The sequence below is a fragment of the Scyliorhinus canicula genome, chromosome 7, assembly GCF_902713615.1.
Source record: "Scyliorhinus canicula chromosome 7, sScyCan1.1, whole genome shotgun sequence".
Classification (NCBI taxonomy): domain Eukaryota; kingdom Metazoa; phylum Chordata; class Chondrichthyes; order Carcharhiniformes; family Scyliorhinidae; genus Scyliorhinus; species Scyliorhinus canicula.
The window spans coordinates 36,734,646-36,759,070 of NC_052152.1; the positions used below are offsets into that span (position 1 = coordinate 36,734,646).

At 52.3% G+C, this 24,425-nt stretch overlaps 1 protein-coding gene across 1 annotated transcript in view; it reads left to right on the top strand.

Annotated features, from left to right (window-relative positions):
- The window catches only part of LOC119968695 (adhesion G-protein coupled receptor G7-like), an 83,952-nt gene that overhangs the window by 35,082 nt on the left and 24,445 nt on the right, over positions 1-24,425 (top strand). Inside the window, exons 6-9 of the mRNA XM_038801291.1 lie at positions 5,693-5,790; positions 18,668-18,804; positions 19,019-19,126; positions 21,608-21,768. Coding sequence (XP_038657219.1) covers positions 5,693-5,790; positions 18,668-18,804; positions 19,019-19,126; positions 21,608-21,768 — 504 coding nt within the window. The remainder of the gene's footprint in view (positions 1-5,692; positions 5,791-18,667; positions 18,805-19,018; positions 19,127-21,607; positions 21,769-24,425) is intronic.

The window sequence follows — 24,425 nt, forward strand, 5'->3', positions numbered from 1 at the left end:
AGTGAGCAGTGATGGGTCAGTGAGCAGTGACGGGTCAGTGAGCAGTGATGGGTCAGTGAGCAGTGATGGGTCAGTGAGCAGTGATGGGTCAGTGAGCAGTGACGGGTCAGTGAGCAGTGATGCGTCTGTGAGCAGTGATGGGTCAGTGAGCAGGGGAGTGATGGGTGAGCAGGGGAGTGATGGGTCAGTGAGCAGTGATGGGTCAGTGAGCAGTGATGGGTCAGTGAGCAGTGACGGGTCAGTGAGCAGGGGAGTGATGGGTGAGCAGGGGAGTGATGGGTCAGTGAGCAGTGATGGGTCAGTGAGCAGGGGATGTGGGTCAGTGAGCAGTGATGGTCAGTGAGCAGTGATGGGTCAGTGAGCGTGATGGGTCAGTGAGCAGTGACGGTCAGTGAGCAGGGGAGTGATGGGTCAGTGAGCAGTGATGGTCAGTGAGCAGTGATGGGTCAGTGAGCAGTGATGGGTCAGTGAGCAGTGATGGGTCAGTGAGCAGTGATGGTCAGTGAGCAATGACTGGGTCAGTGAGTCAGGGGAGTGATGGTCAGTGAGCAGTGATGGGTCAGTGAGCAGTGATGGTCAGTGAGCAGTGACGGGTCAGTGAGCAGTGATGGGTCAGTGATCAGTGATGGGTCAGTGAGCAGTGATGGGTCAGTGAGCAGTGATGGTCAGTGAGCAGTGATGGGTCAGTGAGCAGTGATGGGTCAGTTAGCAGTGATGGGTCAGTGAGCAGTGACGGGTCAGTGAGCAGGGGAGTGATGGGTCAGTGAGCAGTGATGGGTCAGTGAGCAGTGATGGGTCAGTGAGCAGTGACGGGTCAGTGAGCAGTGATGGGGCAGTGAGCAGTGACGGGTCAGTGAGCAGTGACGGGTCAGTGAGCAGTGATGGGTCAGTGAGCAGTGATGGGTCAGTGAGCAGTGATGGGTCAGTGAGCAGGGGAGTGATGGGTCAGTGAGCAGTGATGGGTCAGTGAGCAGTGATGGGTCAGTGAGCAGTGACTGGTCAGCGAGCAGTGATGGGTCAGTGAGCAGTGATGGGTCAGTGAGCAGTGATGGGTCAGTGAGCAGTGACGGGTCAGTGAGCAATGATGGGTCAGTGAGCAGTGATGGGTCAGTGAGCAGCGATGGGTCAGTGAGCAGTGATGGGTCAGTGAGCAGTGATGGGTCAGTGAGCAGTGATGGGTCAGTGAGCAGTGACGGGTCAGTGAGCAGTGACGGGTCAGTGAGCAGTGATGGGTCAGTGAACAGTGATGGGTCAGTGAGCAGTGATGGGTCAGTGAGCAGTGATGGGTCAGTGAGCAGTGATGGGTCAGTGAGCAGTGAAGGGTCAGTGAGCAGGGGAGTGATGGGTCAGTGAGCAGTGATGGGTCAGTGAGCAGGGGAGTGATGGGTCAGTGAGCAGTGACGGGTCAGTGAGCAGTGATGGGTCAGTGAGCAGTGACGGGTCAGAGAGCAGTGGAGTGATGGGTCAGTGAGCAGTGACGGGTCAGTGGGCAGTGACGGGTCAGTGAGCAGTGACGGGTCAGTGAGCAGTGATGGGTCAGTGAGCAGTGATGGGTCAGTGAGCAGTGAAGGGTCAGTGAGCAGTGATGGGTCAGTGAGCAGTGATGGGTCAGTGGGCAGTGATGGGTCAGTGAGCAGTGACGGGTCAGTGAGCAGTGATGGGTCAGTGAGCAGTGATGGGTCAGTGGGCAGTGATGGGTCAGTGAGCAGTGATGGGTCAGTGAGCAGTGATGGGTCAGTGAGCAGTGATGGGTCAGTGGGCAGTGATGGGTCAGTGAGCAGTGATGGGTCAGTGAGCAGTGATGGGTCAGTGAGCAGTGACAGGTCAGTGAGCAGGGGAGTGATGGGTCAGTGAGCAGTGATGGGTCAGTGAGCAGTGATGGGTCAGTGAGCAGTGATGGGTCACTGAGCAGTGACGGGTCAGTGGGCAGTGACGGGTCAGTGAGCAGTGACGGGTCAGTGAGCAGCGATGGGTCAGTGAGCAGGGGAGTGATGGGTCAGTGAGCAGTGATGGGTCAGTGAGCAGTGAAGGATCAGTGAGCAGTGAAGGGTCAGTGAGCAGTGACGGGTCAGTGAGCAGCGATGGGTCAGTGAGCAGTGATGGGTCAGTGAGCAGTTATGGGTCAGTGAGCAGTGATGGGTCAGTGAGCAGTGATGGGTCAGTGAGCAGTGACGGGTCAGTGAGCAGGGGAGTGATGGGTCAGTGAGCAGGGGAGTGATGGGTCAGTGAGCAGTGATGGGTCAGTGAGCAGTGATGGGTCAGTGAGCAGGGGAGTGAAGGGTCAGTGAGCAGTGATGGGTCAGTGAGCAGTGATGGGTCAGTGAGCAGGGGAGTGAAGGGTCAGTGAGCAGTGACGGGTCAGTGAGCAGAGACGGGTCAGTGAGCAGTGAAGGATCAGTGAGCAGTGACGGGTCAGTGAGCAGTGACGGGTCAGTGAGCAGTGATGGGTCAGTGAGCAGTGATGGGTCAGTTAGCAGGGGAGTGATGGGTCAGTGAGCAGTGACGGGTCAGTGAGCAGTGATGGGTCAGTGAGCAGTGATGGGTCAGTGAGCAGTGACGGGTCAGTGAGCAGTGATGGGTCAGTGAGCAGTGACGGGTCAGTGAGCAGTGAAGGGTCAGTGAGCAGTGATGGGTCAGTGAGCAGTGATGGGTCAGTGAGCAGTGATGGGTCAGTGAGCAGTTATGGGTCAGTGAGCAGTGACGGGTCAGTGAGCAGGGGAGTGATGGGTCAGTGAGCAGTGACGGGTCAGTGAGCAGGGGAGTGATGGGTCAGTGAGCAGGGGAGTGATGGGTCAGTGAGCAGTGATGGGTCAGTGAGCAGTGATGGGTCAGTGAGCAGTGATGGGTCAGTGAGCAGTGATGGGTCAGTGAGCAGTGATGGGTCAGTGGGCAGTGATGGGTCAGTGAGCAGTGATGGGTCAGTGAGCAGTGATGGGTCAGTGAGCAGTTATGGGTCAGTGGGCAGTGATGGGTCAGTGAGCAGTGAAGGGTCAGTGAGCAGTGATGGGTCAGTGAGCAGTGATGGGTCAGTGAGCAGTGATGGGTCAGTGAGCAGTGATGGGTCAGTGAGCAGTGATGGGTCAGTGAGCAGTTATGGGTCAGTGAGCAGTGACGGGTCAGTGAGCAGGGGAGTGATGGGTCAGTGAGCAGGGGAGTGATGGGTCAGTGAGCAGTGATGGGTCAGTGAGCAGTGATGGGTCAGTGAGCAGTGATGGGTCAGTGAGCAGTGATGGGTCAGTGAGCAGTGACGGGTCAGTGAGCAGTGATGGGTCAGTGAGCAGTGATGGGTCAGTGGGCAGTGAAGGGTCAGTGAGCAGTGATGGGTCAGTGAGCAGTTATGGGTCAGTGAGCAGTGACGGGTCAGTGAGCAGGGGAGTGATGGGTCAGTGAGCAGGGGAGTGAAGGATCAGTGAGCAGTGATGGGTCAGTGAGCAGTGACGGGTCAGTGAGCAGGGGAGTGATGGGTCAGTGAGCAGGGGAGTGATGGGTCAGTGAGCAGTGATGGGTCAGTGAGCAGTGATGGGTCAGTGAGCAGTGATGGGTCAGTGAGCAGGGGAGTGATGGGTCAGTGAGCAGTGATGGGTCAGTGAGCAGTGATGGGTCAGTGAGCAGTGATGGGTCAGTGAGCAGTGATGGGTCAGTGAGCAGTGATGGGTCAGTGAGCAGTGACGGGTCAGTGAGCAGTGATGGGTCAGTGAGCAGTGATGGGTCAGTGAGCAGAGACGGGTCAGTGAGCAGCGATGGGTCAATGAGCAGTGATGGGTCAGTGAGCAGTGATGGGTCAGTGAGCAGTGACGGGTCAGTGAGCAGGGGACTGATGGGTCAGTGAGCAGTGATGGGTCAGTGAGCAATGATGGGTCAGTGAGCAGTGATGGGTCAGTGAGCAGTGATGGGTCAGTGAGCAGTGATGGGTCAGTGAGCAGTGACGGGTCAGTGAGCAGGGGAGTGATGGGTCAGTGAGCAGTGACGGGTCAGTGAGCAGTTATGGGTCAGTGAGCAGCGATGGGTCAGTGAGCAGTGATGGGTCAGTGAGCAGTGATGGGTCAGTGAGCAGCGATGGGTCAGTGAGCAGTGACGGGTCAGTGAGCAGTGACGGGTCAGTGAGCAGGGGAGTGATGGGTCAGTGAGCAGTGACGGGTCAGTGAGCAGTGATGGGTCAGTGAGCAGTGATGGGTTAGTGAGCAGTGATGGGTCAGTGAGCAGTGACGGGTCAGTGAGCAGTGATGGGTCAGTGAGCAGTGATGGGTCAGTGAGCAGTGATGGGTCAGTGAGCAGTGATGGGTCAGTGAGCAGTGATGGGTCAGTGAGCAGTGACGGGTCAGTGAGCAGAGACGGGTCAGTGAGCAGTGAAGGATCAGTGAGCAGTGACGGGTCAGTGAGCAGTGACGGGTCAGTGAGCAGTGATGGGTCAGTGAGCAGTGATGGGTCAGTTAGCAGGGGAGTGATGGGTCAGTGAGCAGTGACGGGTCAGTGAGCAGTGATGGGTCAGTGAGCAGTGATGGGTCAGTGAGCAGTGATGGGTCAGTTAGCAGTGACGGGTCAGTGAGCAGTGAAGGGTCAGTGAGCAGTGACGGGTCAGTGAGCAGTGATGGGTCAGTGAGCAGTGATGGGTCAGTGAGCAGTGATGGTCAGTGAGCAGTGATGGGTCAGTGAGCAGTGATGGGTCAGTGAGCAGTGATGGTCAGTGAGCAGTGATGGGTCAGTGAGCAGGGGAGTGATGGGTCAGTGAGCAGTGATGGGTCAGTGAGCAGTGAAGGGTCAGTGAGCAGTGATGGGTCAGTGAGCAGTGATGGGTCAGTGAGCAGTGATGAGTCAGTGAGCAGTGACGGGTCAGTGAGCAGTGATGGGTCAGTTAGCAGTGATGGGTCAGTGAGCAGTGACGGGTCAGTGAGCAGTGACGGGTCAGTGAGCAGGGGGTGATGGGTCAGTGAGCAGTGACGGGTCAGTGAGCAGTGATGGGTCAGTGAGCAGTGACGGGTCAGTGAGCAGGGGAGTGATGGGTCAGTGAGCAGTGATGGGTCAGTGAGCAGGGGAGTGATGGGTGAGCAGGACTGGTGAGGGTTAGATTGTAGGAAACATTAGGGGTGGAGGATCGGGGGCTGGTCAGGAGGTAATTGGAATAATTGAATCATGAAATGACAAAGTCATGGATGAAGGTTTTGGCAGTAAATGAGACTGGGTACGTGTGGAACTGGGTCATATTGTGGAGGTGGAATTACGTAGTCTTCACGACAGAGAGGATATAGAGTTGAAAGTCAACGCGAGTGAGATTGGTCACCAAGGTTGTGAGCAGTTTGGTTCAACCCAAAGCAGTGACCATCTCTTGAATTGCTACAGTCCTTGTGATTATATTGCCCCCTCAAAAGTTTGAGGTCGGGAATTCCACAGTATTCAAACAACTAAGATGCTGGAATGGCAACTGTCTGAGCAAGGATAATGCATGACCTGGAGACAATGATGTTATTCTCATATTGTGAAAGTTTGCAGGGGAGAATGGTGTTGTCGAAGTAACTTTGCTGTAGTCCATCCTGCAGGTTGTACCGCTACCATAGGGTGTTGGTATTGAGTGTAGTAGCAAGGGCAGTGATCAAACTGTTCAGTCCTGGATTATGTTGAACTTCCTGTCAATCGATTTGCTTTAAAATGGTTATTCAAACCTACACAACTGTACTTTTTGGTTTCTGATTTGCAGGCTGCTTCCTTGGCAATTACTACAATCAGCCAACTTCTCAATGTTTCTGAAACAGCATTTGATCCCACAAATAAAGAGATCTTTAACATTACACAGAGGTGAGATAATGTTTGTATTCTTAAGTAATATGCATCAAATTCAATGCACAAAGTTGGGGGGGGGGGGGGGGTGCTGCGGTGAAGACCATAACGGGTGGGGAATAGAGGAGTTGCTTCCTGGGCCACGGGAGGAGAGAGCCATCATGTGCGAGTACATTGAAGTAAGTAGAGAAGGTGGGCTGTGGAATTGCGCCTGGCCCTGGGGTAGGGGAGCGGCGCAGAACACGAGGGTAGGAGGAAGGAGGGGGGAAAATCAGGAGGGGTGGAGGCCGGGGGGAGCTGACACGGGGGTGGGAGGGTAGACCAGCTCGGGGGTAAACAGAGGGATGGGGAGGGTAGAATGCTGGATGCAGCAGGTCGCACATGGCTACGATGGGAACAAAGAAGTTGACCGCGGCCATCCTGGATGGCCCCTAAACAAATGGAAATCCTGGAGTGCAGGGGTAAATCCACGAGGTAAGTATGGCTGTCCCTGCAGGAGTGGGGGGGGGGGGGGGGGGGGGGGGGGGGATCAGAATGGTCACCTGGAACGTCGAGGAACCCAATGGCCCAGTGTAAATATCTAGAGTTTTCGCCCATCTGAAGTGTGTCCGGGACCCAAAGATGGACAGATCCAACCCCAAAGTAGGGAAGCAATTGGCCATGGTGAGAGAACTGGGCACCGTCATGGAACAGGTGGGGGCAATGGACCCATGGATGTTCACACATCCACGGGAGAAGGAATTCTCCTTATCCCGAGTCCACAGGATTTATACCGGCATCAATTGTTTTGTAGTGAGGAAATCGGGGCTTCTAGAGTCGGTAGGAGCGGAAGACTCCGTGATAGTAATCTCCGACCACGCACCACACTAAGTCAATGTTTAGCATGCATATGCATTAACTAACAATCTTAAAGCCCAAGTTTTCATCGCGAATTCCACCGGGTGGGCTCTGGTGCAAGGTTGGCCAAGCACAGCCTGCCGTGTTTTAGCCAAAGGAGGGTCAAGGCGGGGAGGGGGTCGGGGCACTGGTGAGGTGCCCCTCTGTCACTGCCAGACTGAAAAAAGGGAGGGTCCACCACGTTTCCTGGGGATGGGCCCCCGCTTAACCATCCCACCAGCATCGTCACCTCCTCCCCCCCCCCCCCCCCCCCCCCCCCCCCTCCCCGCTCACCATTGGTTTTCCCTCCCCCCACCACCATCGGTCTCCCCCCGCCCACCATCGGTCACCCCCCCCCCGCCCACCATCGGTCAAACCCCTCCCCCAACCATCAAGGTGGTACAATGAGAGATCACTGCATTTTTGTTTACCCTTTCCTAACATCTGCTGCCTCAGACAAAAGTCTTGAAAACAACTGCTATTTCAAATGTCAGAGGCTTCCTGGAAAGCCCAGGGGGTAGCGGGGAAACAGGCCAAGTGGCCGGTGTGACCCCCCCCCCCCCCCCCCCCCCCCCCCCCCCACGGGACTGGGGCAGTGTCCAGTGACGAGCTGCCACTGCCGTGGCCTGCAAGGCAGCCATCTGCACACCACACTGACCACTCACCGTGGCCCCTGAGTGAGACCTGCCGGATTGGTGCCGCCACCCTGCCCACCCTGCACCTCATACCCTGCCTCCAGTCACCGGCAGAGCATCGCACGGCCCACACAAGGGTAATGCCCATTTAGCTCCTATGGGGGCGCCGTGCAGGGGCTGCAGAGTATACCGCTGGCACGAACAGTGCCACCCGATGCTATCCATGGCATCAGGGACGGCCGCCAGGACCAGAGCCCGCACAGTACCAGGCACCGGGGCCAGGGGTACAGGGATGGGAGAGGAGGGGTCGTGCAGGGGCAGAGCCCGCAGTGCCAATTGAGACCACTGTGTAGCCCATTGGACCTGCTTGGGCACAGGAGTAGGCACCATGCTAACATGTTAGCCTTTCATCCCCTGCAGACAATGGATATTGGATTTCAACCTGCAATGGTGGCCTTCCTGCTGGTCGCCGCAGCCCTGGGGGATGCCCTGCGGCTGTATGTGCTGGAGCTGCTCCAGGAGGAGGAGGAAGCTGCAGCAATGGAGAGTGCAGCAGAGGAACAGGTGGCAGCCGCATGGGACCTCGTGTGTACCGGCAGTGCCTGGCATTCGAGGACCTGCCAGACCGGGCATGCCGTTGAAGACTCTGGTCGAGCAGGGAGATGGTGCAACATATCTGCCACATTATGGCGCACCTGTCACCTTGGGGGTATGGGGGAGGACAGCCGCTTCCTGTGGCCGCCAAGGTGACGGTTGCCCTAAATATTTACGCAACGGGGTCCTTCCGGGCGCCGAGTGGGGACCTGTCTGGGATCTCTCAGACCTTGGTGCACAGGTGCATCCACGCTATTATGGAAGCCTTATATGCCCAGTTGGCACAATACATCCACTTTAATGTGGATTGAGTCCACCAGGATGCCCGAGCAGTGGGATTCGCCAATATGCCCAGGGTCCAGGGGGTGATCGAGGGGCTGCATGTCCCCTACAAGCACCTGCAGATGACCGGCCACTCCACACAAACCAAAAGGGGTTCCATTCGATGAACGTGCAGCTCACATGTGACCATCAGCTGCGCATCATATATGTCTGCGGCAGATACTCAGGCAGTGTTAACGATGCCTTCTTCCTGGCACAGCCGACGATTCCTGACGTTCGAGATGCTCACCTGGCTGGGGGGCTGGCACCAGGGCAACAAGGTTATCCAATGCGGTCGTGACTGGTGATGCCTCTCCGGAGTCCACAGACGAAGCTGAGGACCTGTCACAACGACGTCCATGCAGCAACTAGGTCCATGATGAAGCAGTGCTTTGGCCTCCTGAAAATGCGGTTCAGGTGCCTGGACCGCTCTGGAGGGGCTTTCGTATGATGCTGAGATGTTCGCCCCCGTGGCAGCCTGCTACATCCTCCGCAACATCGCATGCATAGATGGGGTTGTTGGGGAGTGTTGATATATGTGTCACTTGGAACCACAACTCAGCAGGGATTCACTTCCTCGGCCCGACAAACCTCCACCCCGGCCACCTCCATTTCCTCTGGGCCGCTGACCAATTGCAGGACCCGCTGCCCTGCCACGGTTAGGGGTTGCAGTTCTGGCAGTCCCCCTCCAGTTTTCTCCCGCCCCCCCCCCAGCGGTTGTGAGTTGCCTTCTCCTGGGGGTTGGGGTTGGAAAACAGAAAATGACAGTGTTAGACAGTCCAACGCATGCAGCCCAAGGGGTGGGTAGCTGGTGGCCACAGTGGCCAGGTCACCCAGCCATGGCGGCTGGTATGGGTTCTGGCATGTGGTGGAAGGTGGGTGTTTGGCTGCCCTCTGGGTTGCGTTAGGGAGAAGAGTAACGGGTGTGTGGGAAGGGGATTGGTGCCAGGGGACAGTGCTGCCTACTCCCCCTGGCTCCCCTGAGGAGGTTGTGCAGTTTTTTTTATGGCACTGCTGGCCAATCGGGACAATGATGCTGGTGGCGCCCACGCCTCTACCACCTGCGCCCAGGCATGGTGGATGGCGGCAGCTGGCAGCATCCTACCCGGGCAAGGGTGCAGGGTCACCCTCCTCCACCATGTCCAGATGGGCCTCTAGCTTGGCGTCGATGAATCTTGGGGCCGCTCTCCACGCTGCCATCTTGTTGGCTGGGATGGTGTGTGTGGGGAGTGAAGTGTGTATGTGCAGCTGCAGCTTGTCAGCCTCCTGAATGTCAATCTCGGATCCAGCAAATCCGGCACCGTTTTGAATTGATTGTGTTCCACGTGGAGCCGGTGCTAGCCCCTTGACATTAGCTGAATTGGTCCAGGTGAGGCGCCAGTTTTGCTGTCGTGGAACTCCACGAATCCTGCACCGGCATCGACGCTTATTCTCAGGAACGAAGAATCCCGCTGTTAGTCTCCAGAACGGATATTTCAGGCCTTTGGTTCTATGATTTTCCAGTTGAATTATTGTTGTTGAGTAATAATACATTTTTTATTTTAATAAACAATTTTAATGAGGTATTTTTGGCATTACAAACAACAACAGTATAAAAACAATGTACAAGAAACATAGTGCAATCACCGATTCCCACCCCGCCAAGACCCGCCTAACTGACCCCCTATTCTACACTACCCTAACCCCCCCTCCCACTGCTGACGATTAATGCGAAGAAGTCGATGAAAGGTTGCCACCTCCGGGCGAACCCTAACAGTGACCCTCTCAAGGCAAACCTAATCTTCTCTAGGCCGAGAAAGCTAGCCATGTCAGTTAGCCAGGTCTCTGACTTCGGGGGCTTTGTGTCTCTCCAAGCTAATAGTATCCGTCTCCGGGCTACCAGGGAAGCAAAGGCCAGAACATCTGCCTCTTTTTCCTCCTAGATTCCCGGGTCTCCCGAAAAATCACCACCTCTGGATTCATTGCCACCCTTGTTTTCAAAACTCCGGGCATGACGTCTGCAAATCCCTGCCAATATCCCCTAAGTTTTTGATATGCCCAGAACATGTGGACATGTTCCGCTCGTCCCCCCGCACATTTTACACACCTGTCCTCCACCCCAAAGAATCTACTCATCCGGGCCACTGTCATGTGGGCCCGGTGGACCACCTTGAATTGGATCAAGCTGAGCCTGGCGCATGTTGCAGTCACGTTGACTCTGCTCAACGCGTCCACCCATAAGCCATCCTCCATCTCACCACCAAGGCTCCTCCTCCCACTTACGCTTCAGCTCCGTCTGAGACTCCTCTGCCTCCCATGAGTTCTTTGTAGATGTCGAGACGCTTCCCTCTCCCACCCATCCCTAGGCACTACCCTATCCTGGATCCCCCTCAGTGGCAGGAATGGGAAGGATGATACCTGCCTGCGCAGAAAGTCCCGCACCTGTAAATATCTAAATTTGTTCCCCCTTTCCAGCCCAAACTTCTCCTCCAGCGCCCTCAAGCTAGGGAAGCTCCCCTCTAAGAACAGGTTCCCCATACTCCCGCCCTTCGCCATACTCGAAACTCCCCATCAAAGCTTCCCGGGGCAAACTGGTGATATTGGGGACCAGACCGATGCTCCCACTGCTCCAACGTACCTCCTCCACTGACCCCAGATCCTCAAGGCCGCCACCACCATGGGGCTGGTGGAGTACCTCATCGGCGGGAACGGCAGAGGTACCTTTAGCAACGCCCCCAGACTGGTACCCTTACATGAAGTTGTCTCCATCTGCTCCCAAACCGACCCAGCACCCACTTCCTTATCATGGCTATTTTAGCCGCCTAGTATTAATTAGTGAAATTCGGCAGCGCAAGCCTCCCCTCCCCCCCGATTCCGCTCGAGCATCACCTTCTTCACTCGCGGGGACTTACCCGCCCACACAAAGCCCAGAATGATTTTATTGACCCTCTTTAAAAAAAGGACCGCAGGATGAAAATTGGGAGACACTGAAATACAAATGAAAATCTCGGTAGGACCGTCATTTTGACCATCTGCACTCTCCCAGCCAAAGACAGCGGGAGCGCATCCCATCTCCGAAACTCGCCCTTCATCTGTTCAACCAACTGGGACAAGTTCAACTTGTGTAACCGGCCCCAGTCGCGCACCACTTGTATCCCTAAGTACCTGAAACTGTGAGTAACAATACATTTGAATCAAATGGTCAGTGTGTATATGAAGGAATTGTTTCACTTTGAATTTTTCACAAAGTAGATATTTTTAATGTAGAGGAAAAATTAATAACTTACATTTTTGTTGACTTATAAACTTTATGTAAATTATTTTGCATGTTAGTGGTGAGACGTTCCAACCCAAATCTATGTCATTGTTTCTTGTTGCCTTGACGTCAAGGTAACCTTTCAGTGACATGCTCAGATAAACAGCAAGTCACATTTGGTACTCAGTTCTGCGATGTCTTCATAAGGTCCCTCCTCCAGGTTTCAAAGGTGCCTGCGCACTGCCGGGTCTGCCTAAGGGGCATGCACGCGGGTGGCATCCTCTTCTTTTTTGAAAACAGCGCATGGCGTCCCATGAGTTTTATTTGTGAAGACTAATAACTTCTAATACACCATTATAGTGACACAATTGCAGAGGTTTCAAACACAGATTTCACATGCTGGTCCTTAAATTCCATTTGCCTTAATAAACAACTTGCTGCAATCCCAGTGTATATAGCTGCCGCAATTCCTCCTCCCTGTGATGATATGCATAAAGCAATTCTGTATATAATTTTACACACAACCTCCAACGACCAGTTGGCTCTGTGTCTTGAGGAGTTGGGAGTAAGTCGTGTTGGTGGACAGATGTATTTTGCAGTAGCACTCTAATAGTTAGTGTTAGTAGTTTGTTATTTATTTATTCCAGTTATCTCTACCACTAAGTTGTTTCAGAAAAACGATTTGAACTAGATGTTCTGTAGTACATCATTCCTATCGGCCAGTCTACAGATGATGACATGGTACCAGGGTGAATTGATCGACGAGAAACAAGAAGATTCTGCACAGATGTGAATAATTAAATATAACTTCGAAGAAGAAGAAAGAAAAGTAACAAGTTAAAAAGATTTTTTTAAACTTTCAATGAAATGTACATCACCATCAAGACGGAAGATGAAACATATCTGTCAGCTGGGCTACTATATAAGGTATTTTATAAGCTACTGGCAACTGATGCTCGAGGCACGGTAAAACTGCAAAGTCCAGGATGGAAGGTATAAAGAAATCTCAGCAGAGACTGGTAACATGGACGAGAATTGAAGGGTGTTAAAGCAACAGTTCAAACTATATGTTGCAGCCTTGGTCTGCAGGCACAGCCTGAGGAGAGGCGTATCACGTTGCTGCTCACTGTAACAAGTCCCCAAGCAAATAATTTTCAACACATTTGTCTTCGACAGCGAGGCAGATAGCAAGAACTTTGACAAAGTTCTCAAGCAATTTGATTGGCATTGCTCTCCTAAAAAAATGAAACCTTCGAATGCTATATATTTTGGACACGCACCCAAAACGCAGGCGAGGCATTTGATAGTTTTCTCATCAACTTGCAAATGAAGGCGCAGTGGTGCAATTTTAGTACCCTCCAGTCGTCAATGATCCAGAATCAAATCATTTTCGGGATCCCCAACGAAAAGGTACACGAGAGGCTTCTAAGGAAAACAGAGCTTCAACTCAAAAATGCTATCCAAATATGTCACTCTAGCGAGCTTTCAGGAAAACAGATCAGCGCATTGAATCTGCGGCATTTTGGCACGAAGGCAGAAGAGGCGGCAGATACCATTAGTGTAGTGACGCACTCAAATAAAAAACATGCTCCCAGTGCAGACGGCCATTTTGAGTGGCTGACCTGATCCTCCATTTTATGCCTGCGATGTGGCAAATGGCATTTGCCACGACAATCTCCAGCGTTTGGAAAGACATGTTCCGACTGTAATGGCAGAAATCATTTTGCGACACAGTGCTTTTCCAGGAAAAGACCTGAACAAACAAAAGTTATCAACGCAGTTGATGAAGTGTGCCTCGAGGACACATTTTTTGTCGACATGATTTCCAGTGAAGACAAGGATACGCAAGTCATCCCAAACGACAATGCGTTCTTAACAATTTGCAGCAATAGTGAATTAAAGGCAAATAATCAAAGCACTAAATGGACCATTAATGGTAAATGACACATCAATAACATTCAAACTCAACACAGGTGTGAGGGTCAACCTCCTCAATTTGTCCATTGTCAAAAACCTGCACAGTAAACCTTAGTAAAAGTAGTAAACAAAGCAGTATTGTTAAGAGATTACAATGGTAATGAAATTATTACGTTAGGAGCTTGCGAGCTCGATGTCAATATAAAAACCGGAATTCACAAGTTGAAATTTTCCATTTTGGCGGCGGAATGCAAATCTTTGATAGGAGTAGAAGCTAGTCAAACAAGTCTACAGTGAAGACAGATCTGCAACAAGCCCACAAGCCTCAGGAGACTCCATACTAAATGATTTTCCTGAGATTTTCCAAGGCTTTGGCACTCTACCATACAGGTACAAAATCCAAATAAAAGAGAACGCAAAGCCAATAATTCATGCACCAAGACATGTACCAGATCCATTGAGAGACAAATTGAAGGCTGAGATAGAAAGAATGACAGCTTTAGGTGTAATTAAACGCACCGAAGAACCTACAGACAGGGTAAACTATATGGTTTGTGTCAAGAAGCTTAATGGAGACCTACGAATCTCTATGGACCCTAAAGATCTGAACCTCAATATTAAAAGGGAACATTACCCTATACCAAAAGCGGAGGTAATAACATGCGAGATGGCAGGCGCAACTTGCTTCAGTAAGTTAGATGCATCACAAGGCTTCTGGCAACTTAAATTAGATAAAGAAAGCTCTAAATTATGTACGTTCAGCACACCCTTCGGAAGATATTGCTGCTCAAGAATGCCATTTGGCATAATTTCCACTTCACAAACATTTCATCATGCCATGGAGCACATAGTTGAAAGGATTCCAGGAGTCCGGGTTTATGTGGATGACATAACTATTTGGGGATCAACATGGGAAGAACATGACAGGGTCCTGAAGAGCATTAAGAAGAATGGCTTGAAGTTGAACAGGGCGAAATGTCAAATCGGTGTGCACAGCATCACCTTCCTGGGAGACAAGCTCTCCACACAAGGCGTTCAGCCTGATCAAGATAAAAGAAGGGCAATCCTGCAGTGCCACGACCCACTGATAAAAAAGGCATTAATAATGTTAGGGATGATAAATTTTGTGGGCAAATTCATTCCCAACATGGCAGCTAAAACTGCACACATTGGGGAAACTATAAAGAAAGGCGCAACATTCCAGTGGTCCGCCAGCCATGAACAAGAATGGCAGGCAGTGCAAGTTTCATTCACAGCACCAGTCCTGGCTTTTTTCGACCCAGCAAAAAATGCAAAAATCTCGATGAATGTATCAAAGGATGGTCTGGGAGTGGCCTTGCTCCAACAAGATCTGCAAGGAAACTGGCTTCCAGTAGCATGTGCATCCAGACCAATTTCTGATGCGGAACGCCAGTATGCGCATATTGTAAAGGAATGCCTCGGGCTAATGAATGGGCTGATGAAATTCCATGATTATGTTTATTGGCTTCCAGCGTTTGTAGTGGAAACCGACCACAGACCACCGTCGCTATCATTAAGAAAAATCTAAGCGAGTTGTTTCCGAGGATTCAGCGAATGATCATGAAGTTGCAACGGTATGACTTTGAGCTGATTTATACACCAGGCAATCACCTCATTGTTACCGATACACTATCTAGAGCCACAGTCATAGAAGAAACACTCTAGTTGGGTGAGGACGTGCAGGTCCATGTAAACCTTGTTACTGAGTCTCTGCCAGTATCTGATCATTCAAAACTAATCAAAGAAGAAACCACAAAGGATACAGTCCTGCAGAAAGTACGGAAATATCTCCATGAAGGAGACCCAAAGGTTCCTGCTCAAGGTTTTACAATGTACGAGCAAAGTTATGTGATGCAAATCGGTTTTTGCTGCAGAACCAACGAGTTGTGATTCCACAGTCATTAAGGTCAATGATCCTAATGAAACTCCATGAAGGACACTTGGGGATGGAAAAGTGCAAGCGTCGATCCAGGGAGGCAGTTTATTGGCCAAGGATAAACCACAACTTTGAAATAATGGTGGATAACTGCGAAACCTGCCAAAGGTTTCAACACAAACAAAGCAAAGAGCCAATGCAGATGGGTGAGATAGTCACAGCTCCGTGGCAGAAGGTTGGCATGGATCTCTTCCGCTTCAATGGAAAGGAATACCTTCTGGTCATAGACTACTTTTCTAACTATCCGGAGATAGCACAGTTATTGAATTCCATGGCCAGATATGTCATTAAGACTGTTAAAGGGATTTTTGCATGCCACGGGATACCGAATGTGGTCATAAGTGACAATGGTCCCTTTTTTGATAGTTATAATTTGCACGACAGTATGATTTCCAACAAGTCACCTCGAGTCCTCTCTACCATTAGTTAGACGGTAAGGCTGAGAAGGACATTCATATTGTTATACAGCTCCTGAAAAAAGCTTTAGATAGCCAAGATGACACCCACCTCGCGCTCCTAAGATAGCGTTCTGCACCATTAACCAATGGGCTTTCGCCAGTTGATGATGAATATGTAACTGAGAATGACCTTGCCCTATATTCCTCAGGACCAGGTCCAGGTCCTGGGCCCCCTTTTCGAGCAGGTGCTGTCTCATATAATTCGACCGGACACCAGCCATGTAGACGTCTCGGACGGCAAGTTCCATATGCTGAGTGGCCGTAACGGCCTGGTAATTACAGTTGCGTGCGAGGGCTTTGAGGTCGTGTAGGTAGTCATCTAGCGACTCCCCGGGGCGCTGGCAGCGAGTGGTGAAGATGTGTCACGCGTAGACCTCATTCACGGGCCGTACGTAGAGGTGTTCGAGCGTCGCAAGGGCGTCTGCGTATGAGGAAGCCTCGTCGAGCTGAACAGAAATGCGATGGCTCACCCGTGCGTGGAGGAGGCTCAGCTTCTGTTCATCGGTGATGGAAGGCGTGGAAGTAGCAGCGAGATAGGCCTTGAAGCATCGAAGCCAGTGCAAAAAAATGTATTTCGCCTCCGCAGCCTGCGGATCGAGTTCCAGTCGATCAGGTTTGAGGACTGATTCCATAGTTTGTGTAAGCTGATTAAATTGATGCGACCATCAATTCACTCAAAGACACAAGTAGAAGCAAACCGAGGTTTTAATCAGCTTAGAACAGAGCCTGCCTGTGACTAGTACAATACTGTGAACCACCTACAGGTCAACTGCTCTTTATACTTCCTTTCAAGGGGAAGAGCCATGGGCGGAGCCCGTACACGCCCCAACATATCCCCCTGTGGGTGAAGCCACACAATGGCCCATAGGTGGAGCCCACAAGGTCAACAACATAACATAGCTGTAACACAATGGCAGAACATGATACTAATACACTGGTGAATTACTAGTACTATACATTCACCGCAAGTGTCAGCATGGGGGGACCAAGAAAGGCTGTCGGTGATCTGTACACCTAAAAACTTGAAGCTCTCGACCCTTTCTACTTTGTTCCCATTGATGTAGACAGGGGCATGTTCTCCACTACGCTTCCTGAAGTTGATGACAATCTCCTTTGTTTTGTCGTGCATACTTAAAGAGGTTGAGATGATATGTGATACAGCCTTGGAGTTTGGTTCTTGGTTCTTGACACCAATAAAAAAAGACTGTACAATTTCCTAACATTTGCAGAATGGAAGAATATCCTTTGTTCCTGGATTAGTGATAAGACTCTTTCTGTTCAGAATTGGGAGAAAATTATTATGAATTTGCATCCCAATGGAATTTCTAACCTGTATAAGCCAATCCAAATCAGATGTAATCCAAAAAGTATGGGTCCCTATCTCAAATACTCAAACTCCGTAACACCTGACTTATTCCTAAAAGGCATTCCATAGATTATGGAAACTTTGCCACGTTTTCATGGCTTTAACTTTCTCTACACCCCCCCTCTCCCCCCCCCACTAACTTCTCCCACCCTATTTGTATTACTTTTTGTATGTGGAAGCGCCGGGTTTACTGAACTAACTGTGGTGATTTTGTGCTGGCTTTGATCATGCTGTACTCTACGGTTCTGAGGATGTGTTGTATTGTTTTTAAAAATGGAAACACTCTCTAATAAATATACTTTTAAAAAATAAATTGGAAGACTTCCTCAATTCTAGACGTACTGGAGCTGATACGAATGATGGCTGAATAAATTGAAACTTACATTTTCAGACTTAAAATGATCTGTGCTCCAATGATTTATGGTGATTTTCACCCATTTTAAGTTGAGACATTTTACAATGAACCAAAATGGCTCAAAATAATTAGCAGGATTAGTAGTAAATGTGGAGAGAGGAACGGAGTTAATGGACTGGATTTTAGAGGCCAGCCAGGAGTGGGAAAGAGGTGTAAAATAGGGTGCCACACCATTGACAGTGGGCTCGCCACCTTCCTGCCCAACCCCTCTCCGACCATGATTTTATGAGTGATGGGGATATGGGTGGGCCACCTGCCTACAGCTCAATTGAGGCCCTCAGTAGGTAAGTAATGCTTACTTAAGGAAACCATTGTATTGTATCACCACTGAGATGTAATGAGCTACAGGACAGTCCTCACCCAATGTGTAGTCTGGCCTATTGAATCATGCCAGTGAAAAATAAAGGATGCCTTCTTTATGGTCACCCAATGCCAATCTGACTCCCCCCACACTCCTTTGCCAGAGTCCACCCAATAGCTTGTGAATTTGTTTTTCAAAAGGGCAGGTGGACTTCCAATTTCAACACCCGCTCGCCTTCCATATTATTGGAGACCAGCGGGAATACAAGATATTTTCCTTGATTCTTTCATAGGATGTGAGCATCTCAGGTGAGGCCAATATTTGTTCGCCATCCCTAATTGCTCTCAAATTCTGTTTCGAAGCTATTGCAGAGCCCTTTTAAGAGTCAACCATATTCCTGTGGGTATGGAGTCACATGTAGGCCAGACCGGATAAGAATCGTAAATTGCCCCCCCCCCCCGCCATGCCCCGCCCCACCCCACCCCACCAAAGGTAACGAGTGAACCAGATGCGTTTTTACAACAATCAGTGATAGTTTCAATGGTCACCATTTTGTACTCCAGATCTATTCATTGAATTTAAATTCCACCAACTCCCATGGTAGGATTTGAACCCATGTCTCCAAGGCATCGGCCTGGGCCTCTGGATTACTAATCCAGTGGCATTACCACTATGCCATCATCTCCCCATATTTTCAGTAAGCACATGGTGGGGGACGTGGCTGCCTGATTTGCAGCCTTGAAATCCAGCCCTATTGTATTTGTACATGTAGGTTCATATGTGCATGCAAGCAAGACACTTACTTTGCATTTTGTTTCAGTGTGACAGAAATTTTGGGAGAGGTCCTCACAGATTTAGAAATTAATTTCGGTCAGGTGGTCCAGCCCAACCTTGCAGCTTCATCCATAATGTTAGAGAATGGTATGACTCATGGAATTATGCTATCTGCATTAAAAGGTACAAATTTCTTTAATCTTATTTTTACCTGTCTTCATGTTAACATAAGAACACAGTGAAATACTGTTCCACAAGGGTAACTCCCATTGATGTCGCAAAATAAAAATTGAAAATAAGCCAACATCATCTAGTAGTTTTACTGTATATTCCAATAAAGATGAGTGTATTTTAAGTCATTGATAATGTCTGAAATGATGAATTGTGTCTACTGCAGGATGTGACGACACTTTAGTCTCAAAACGAATTGAACTGAACACGAACGCTGCAAAGTTCTTACCAAATACAAATGCAGAAGTGCAGATGTTTGTCAATGTTTCCACAAGTAAGTGTGTAGGTCTCCGGGGGGTTTTCTTAATTGAGAAGCCATTTTAACAAACTGGTTTATAAAGCCAAGATCGAGAATTGTTTTGGTATTCCAGAACTTGGAGGTTTCCAAATTACAATTAGTAGAAGACTCCGAATCATGGTCAGATAGCGCGGGATTCTCCGACCCCCGCCTGGCAGCGTGGGTGGGCTCCGGGATTCCTGGGGGGTCGCGGGGGGATCTGGCCCCGGGAGGTGCCCCCACGGTGGCCTGGCCCGCGGTCGGGGCCCACCGATCCGCGGGCGGGCCTGTGCCGTGTGGGCACTCTATTTCTCCCCATCGGCCAATGTGGTCTTCCGCGATGGCCGATGCGGAGACGATCCCTCCCACATGCGTGGGGATGATGCCAGCACGTGCTGGCACTCCCGGGCATGCGCCGACTCGCACCAGCCGGTGGAGGTCCTTCAGAGCCGATTGGCGTGGCACCAAGCCCCCTATCCTGCCGGCCGGCGGGGCGCCAACCACTCCGGAGCGGGCCTAGCCCCTGAAGGTGCGGAGGATTCTGCACCTTTGGGGTGGCCCGACGCCAGAGTGGTTGACTCCACTCCCTCCTGCCAGGACCCCCCCGACCCGCCGCGTACGGAGAATCGCACCCATAATGTGAAAATGATATCAGATCTTTCACAATAGCTAGTAAAATCCCTAAATCAGTCAGGTGCAGACATTTATCCCCTACAATTCCATACGATAATAATCTGTGTGTAGATATGATCTATACACAGCATGTGTTGGGATTAAAGGCCCCTCATGCTTTACAAGACAGCTTTGGGGTGTAGTTTTGAGTGCCAAACCCCTTTTAAGCCTTCCACCATTGTTGCCAAGGAGACACTAAAAAAAGAAAATGATGAAGTTGGGAGTAGGAGCGGAATTAGAGTGGGAGTCAGGACAGCTGGCTAGAAGATAAGAAATTACTACCCCTCTGCTTCCCATAAAGTCAAAAGCGTTTGCTCAAAACTGCTTCCAAATTGCAGTGTAAATTATTTCAAGAGCATCTCCTTGTTTTAATAGAAGCTCAGCCCATTCTTGACACTAAGCAAGTGCCCTACTGCCACACCACAGGGCTTTCTTCCCTGCAGCAGTGAGCTTCATCTCCCGAGCACAGGTATCACTGAGATCTTCCCTTGCCAATGTGCCATTGTCTTTGAACCAGGAAAATGAGTTTGTCTAAGCAAGCAGAAATAATTAGTAATACTTAAAGTCATACATGGGAATAGCCATTTCAGACCATCCAGTCCATGTCATAGTTTACCCTCCATGAGAGCAAATAATTCTAAGCACATTTACCTGCTCTTTCTCATATTGTTGCAACCTTTTTCTTTCACCCACCTATCCAGTCTAATCTTGAATATTGATATGGGGTGTTCGGAGAATCGCCCGGGGCCGGCATAAATCCCGTCCCGCCGTGGCCGGAATTCACCGCCACCCGGGAATCGGCGGGGGCGGGAATCCGGGCCCCTGCAGTCGGCGGGCCCCTGCAGCGATTCTCCGGCCTGCGATGGGCCAAAATCCCGCCGCTGTCAGGCCTCTTCCGCCAGTGTGGATTAAACCACCTCTGGTGCCGGTGGGAGCAGGCCCCAGGGTCCTGGGGGGGGGGGGGGGGGGGGGGGGGGGGGGCACCGATCGGCGGGCAGGCCAGTGCCGTGGGGGCACTCTTTTTCTTCCGCCGCCACCTCGGTCTCCACCATGGCGGAGGCGGAAGAGACCCCCTCCACCGCACATGCGCCGGCTCACGCTGGCCGGCGAAGGCCTTTCGGCCAGCCGTTCACGCCGGCTGGTGGGGCACCAACCACTCCGGCGCGGGCCTAGTCCCTAAAACCGTACCTTTGGGGAGGCCCGACGCCGGAGTGTTTCTTGCCGCTTTGGTATGCCGGGACCCCCCCCCCCCCACCCACCCAGCCGCCAGGAAGGGGAGAATACCGCCCATGGCTTCTGCATCAACTATTAACTGTGGAAGTGAATTCCAGTTTCACAGCCCTCTTGTGTCAATTGTTCTTCCATCAAAAAAGCCATGTCTTTCTTCATATTTATATTTGTTTCTATCGGGCAGCATCCAGGCGCTTCTGTACTGTACACTCTTGAAAGCTTCAGTACCCTTCCAATGGAACAAAGCTGAATACTGTAAACGGTACTCTGACTAAAATTCTGCTCCAATGCAATATTGCCACAGACAAAATTCCGAAGCAAGGTTTCAAAAAGTTCTGTTTCAAGATGTTCTCGCTAAGGGTGTTTACTTTATGCTGGGGCTGGTTTAGCACAGGGCTAAATCGCTGGCTTTGGAAGCAGACCAAGGCAGGCCAGCAGCACGGTTTGATTCCTGTAACAGCCTCCCTGAACAGGCGCCGGAATGTGTCGACTAGGGGCTTTATTTGAAGTAACTTCATTTGAAGCCTACTTGTGATAATAAGCGATTTTCATTTCATTTCATTTTCATTTATGCAGATAGCACTCAAGGTGGAAAATTGGGGATTATCCTGTATCAAAACGACAAATTCTTTCCGTCCAAAATCCACCATAGTATAGACAACCAGAGTCGGCGAGTCATTTGTGGAAATATTGCGAATGGAGTTCTGAATAGTGTCGAACTACTTTTTAACCCAAAGGTAAGACTACCATTTTGTTTTGAAACAATATGCCAACATTCTAACAGTACTTGCTGCATAACAGAAAGGCACAGCCGACAATGGAATTAATTTTAATGGCCACCTAAAGTTACAATATACTAAGGTGTATTTCATAGAATCATCGAATCCCTACAGTGTAGAAGGAGGCCATTTGACCCATCGAGTCTGCACTGATCCTCTGAAAGAGTACCCCACCTAGGCCCCCTCCCCATCCCAGTAACCCGACCTAACCTTTAGACATTAAGGGGCAATTTAGCAGGGCAATCCACCTAACCTGTATATCTTTGGACTGTGGGAGGAAACCGGAGCAACCCGGAGGAAACCCACGCAGACACGGAGAATGCACAAGCTCCACACAGTCAGTGACCCTAAACTGGAATTGAATCCGAGTCCCTGGCACTGAGAGGCTGCTGTACCTCCTGCTTACTTCAGTGACTGGTATAGGAGGACACACAAGTCTTGTTGCACAATCCCCTCCTAATTTATGGCCATTTAGATAATAATCTGCCTTCTCATTTTTGCGACCAAACCTGATAATCTCACATTTATCCAAATCATACTGCATCTGCCATTCATTTTCCCACTCACTCAACTTGTCCATATCACATTGAAGGATCTCTGCATCCCCCTCACAGCTCACCCTCCAACCCAACTTGGTGTCACCTGCAAATTTGGAAATGTTACATTTTATTTCCTCATCTAAATCATTAATATATATTGTGATTAGCTGGGATCCTAGCACTGATCCCTGAGGTACCCCACTAGTCACTACCTCCCAATTCGAAAATGACCCATTAATTCCTACTCTTTGTTTGATGTCTGCCAACCAGTTTTCTATCCATCTCAATACACTATCCTTAATGCCATGCACTGTAATTTTACACAATAATCTCTTATGGCGGGACTGAAAATCCAAATAAACCACATCCATTGGCACCCTCTCATCAACTCTACTAGTTGCAACCTCAAAGAATTCCAGTAGATTTGTCAAGCATGATTTCCCCTTCATAAATCCATGCTGACTCTGTTCGATCCTGCCACTGCTTTCTAAGTGCTCTGCTATAAAATCTTTGATGTGGAGATGTCGGCGTTGGACTGGGGTGAGCACAGTAAGGCATCTTATAACATCAGGTTAAAGTTCAACAGGTTTGTTTCAAACACTAGCTTTCGGAGCGCTGCTCCTGATGATTCACCTGAGGAAGGAGCTGCACTCCGAAAGCTTGTGTTTGAAACACTGGGGATGGATTTATCAGCCTTCAATCGCATCAATTTCCCCAACACCATTTCTCTACTAATATTGATCTCCTTCAGTTCCTCCCACTCACTAAACCTTGCGTGAAGGAGTGTATTATAGTCAAACCTTAGATGTTTAAGCAGCGCCGGCCCTAGGGTTGCTGGCGCCCCGGGCAAGCTGAACTTCGGCGCCCTTGGGGGGGGGGGGGCCGAGAAGGGGGGGCGGGGCCAAGAGGGAGGGCGGGGGCGAGAGGGGGGGGCCGAGAGGGGGGAGGGCGGGGCCGAGAGGGGGGGCGAGGGGGGGGGCGGAGGGGGGGGGGCGAGGAGGGGGGGGCGAGGGGGGGGCCGAGAGGGGGGGGGGGCGAGAGGGGGGGGGGCGAGGGGGCCGAGAGGGGGGGGGCGAGGGGGCCGAGAGGGGGGGGCGAGGGGGCCGGGGGAATGGGGCGAGGGGGCCGGGGGGGCGAGGGGGCGAGGGGGCCGGGGGGGGGGCGAGGGGGCAGGGGAGGGGGCGAGGGGGCCGGGGGGAGGGGGCGAGGGGGCCGGGGGGGGGGCGAGGGGGCCGAGGGGGGGGGGCGAGGGGGCCGAGGGGGGGGGCGAGGGGGCCGAGAGGGGGGGGGGCAAGGTGGCCGAGAGGGTGGGGGCGAGGGGCCAAGAGGGGGGGGCGAGGGGGCCGAGAGGGGGGGGCGGAGGGGGGGGGCGAGGAGGGGGGGGGGGGCGGGGGGGGGGCCGAGAGGGGGGGGGCGAGAGGGGGGGGGAAGGGGGGGGGCGAGGGGGCCGAGAGGGGGGGGGCGAGGGGGCCGAGAGGGGGGGGCGAGGGGGCCGAGAGGGGGGGGGGGCGAGGGGGCCGAGAGGGGGGGGGGGCGAGGGGGCCGAGAGGGGGGGGGGGCGAGGGGGCCGAGAGGGGGGGGGCGAGGGGGCCGAGAGGGGGGGGGGGCGAGGGGGGCGAGAGAGGGGGGGGAGGGGGCCGAGAGGGGGGGGGGCGAGGGGGCCAAGAGGGGGGGGCGAGGGGGCGAGAGGGGGGGGCGAGGGGGCCGAGGGGGGGGGGGCGAGGGGGCGAGAGGGGGGGGGCGAGGGGGCCGAGAGGGGGGGGGCGAGGGGGCCGAGAGGGGGGGGGCGAGGGGGCCGAGGGGGGGGGCGAGGGGGCCGAGAGGGGGGGGCGAGGTGGCCGAGAGGGGGGGGGGCGAGGTGGCCGAGAGGGGGGGGGGCGAGGGGGCCGAGAGGGGGGGGCGAGGGGGCCGAGAGGGGGGGGCGAGGGGGCCGCGAGGGGGGGGGGCGGAGGGGGGGGGCGAGGAGGGGGGGGCGAGGGGGGGGCCGAGAGGGGGGGGGGCGAGAGGGGGGGGCGGGGGGGGGCGAGAGGGGGGGGCGAGGGGGGGGGCGAGGGGGCCGAGAGGGGGGGGCGAGGG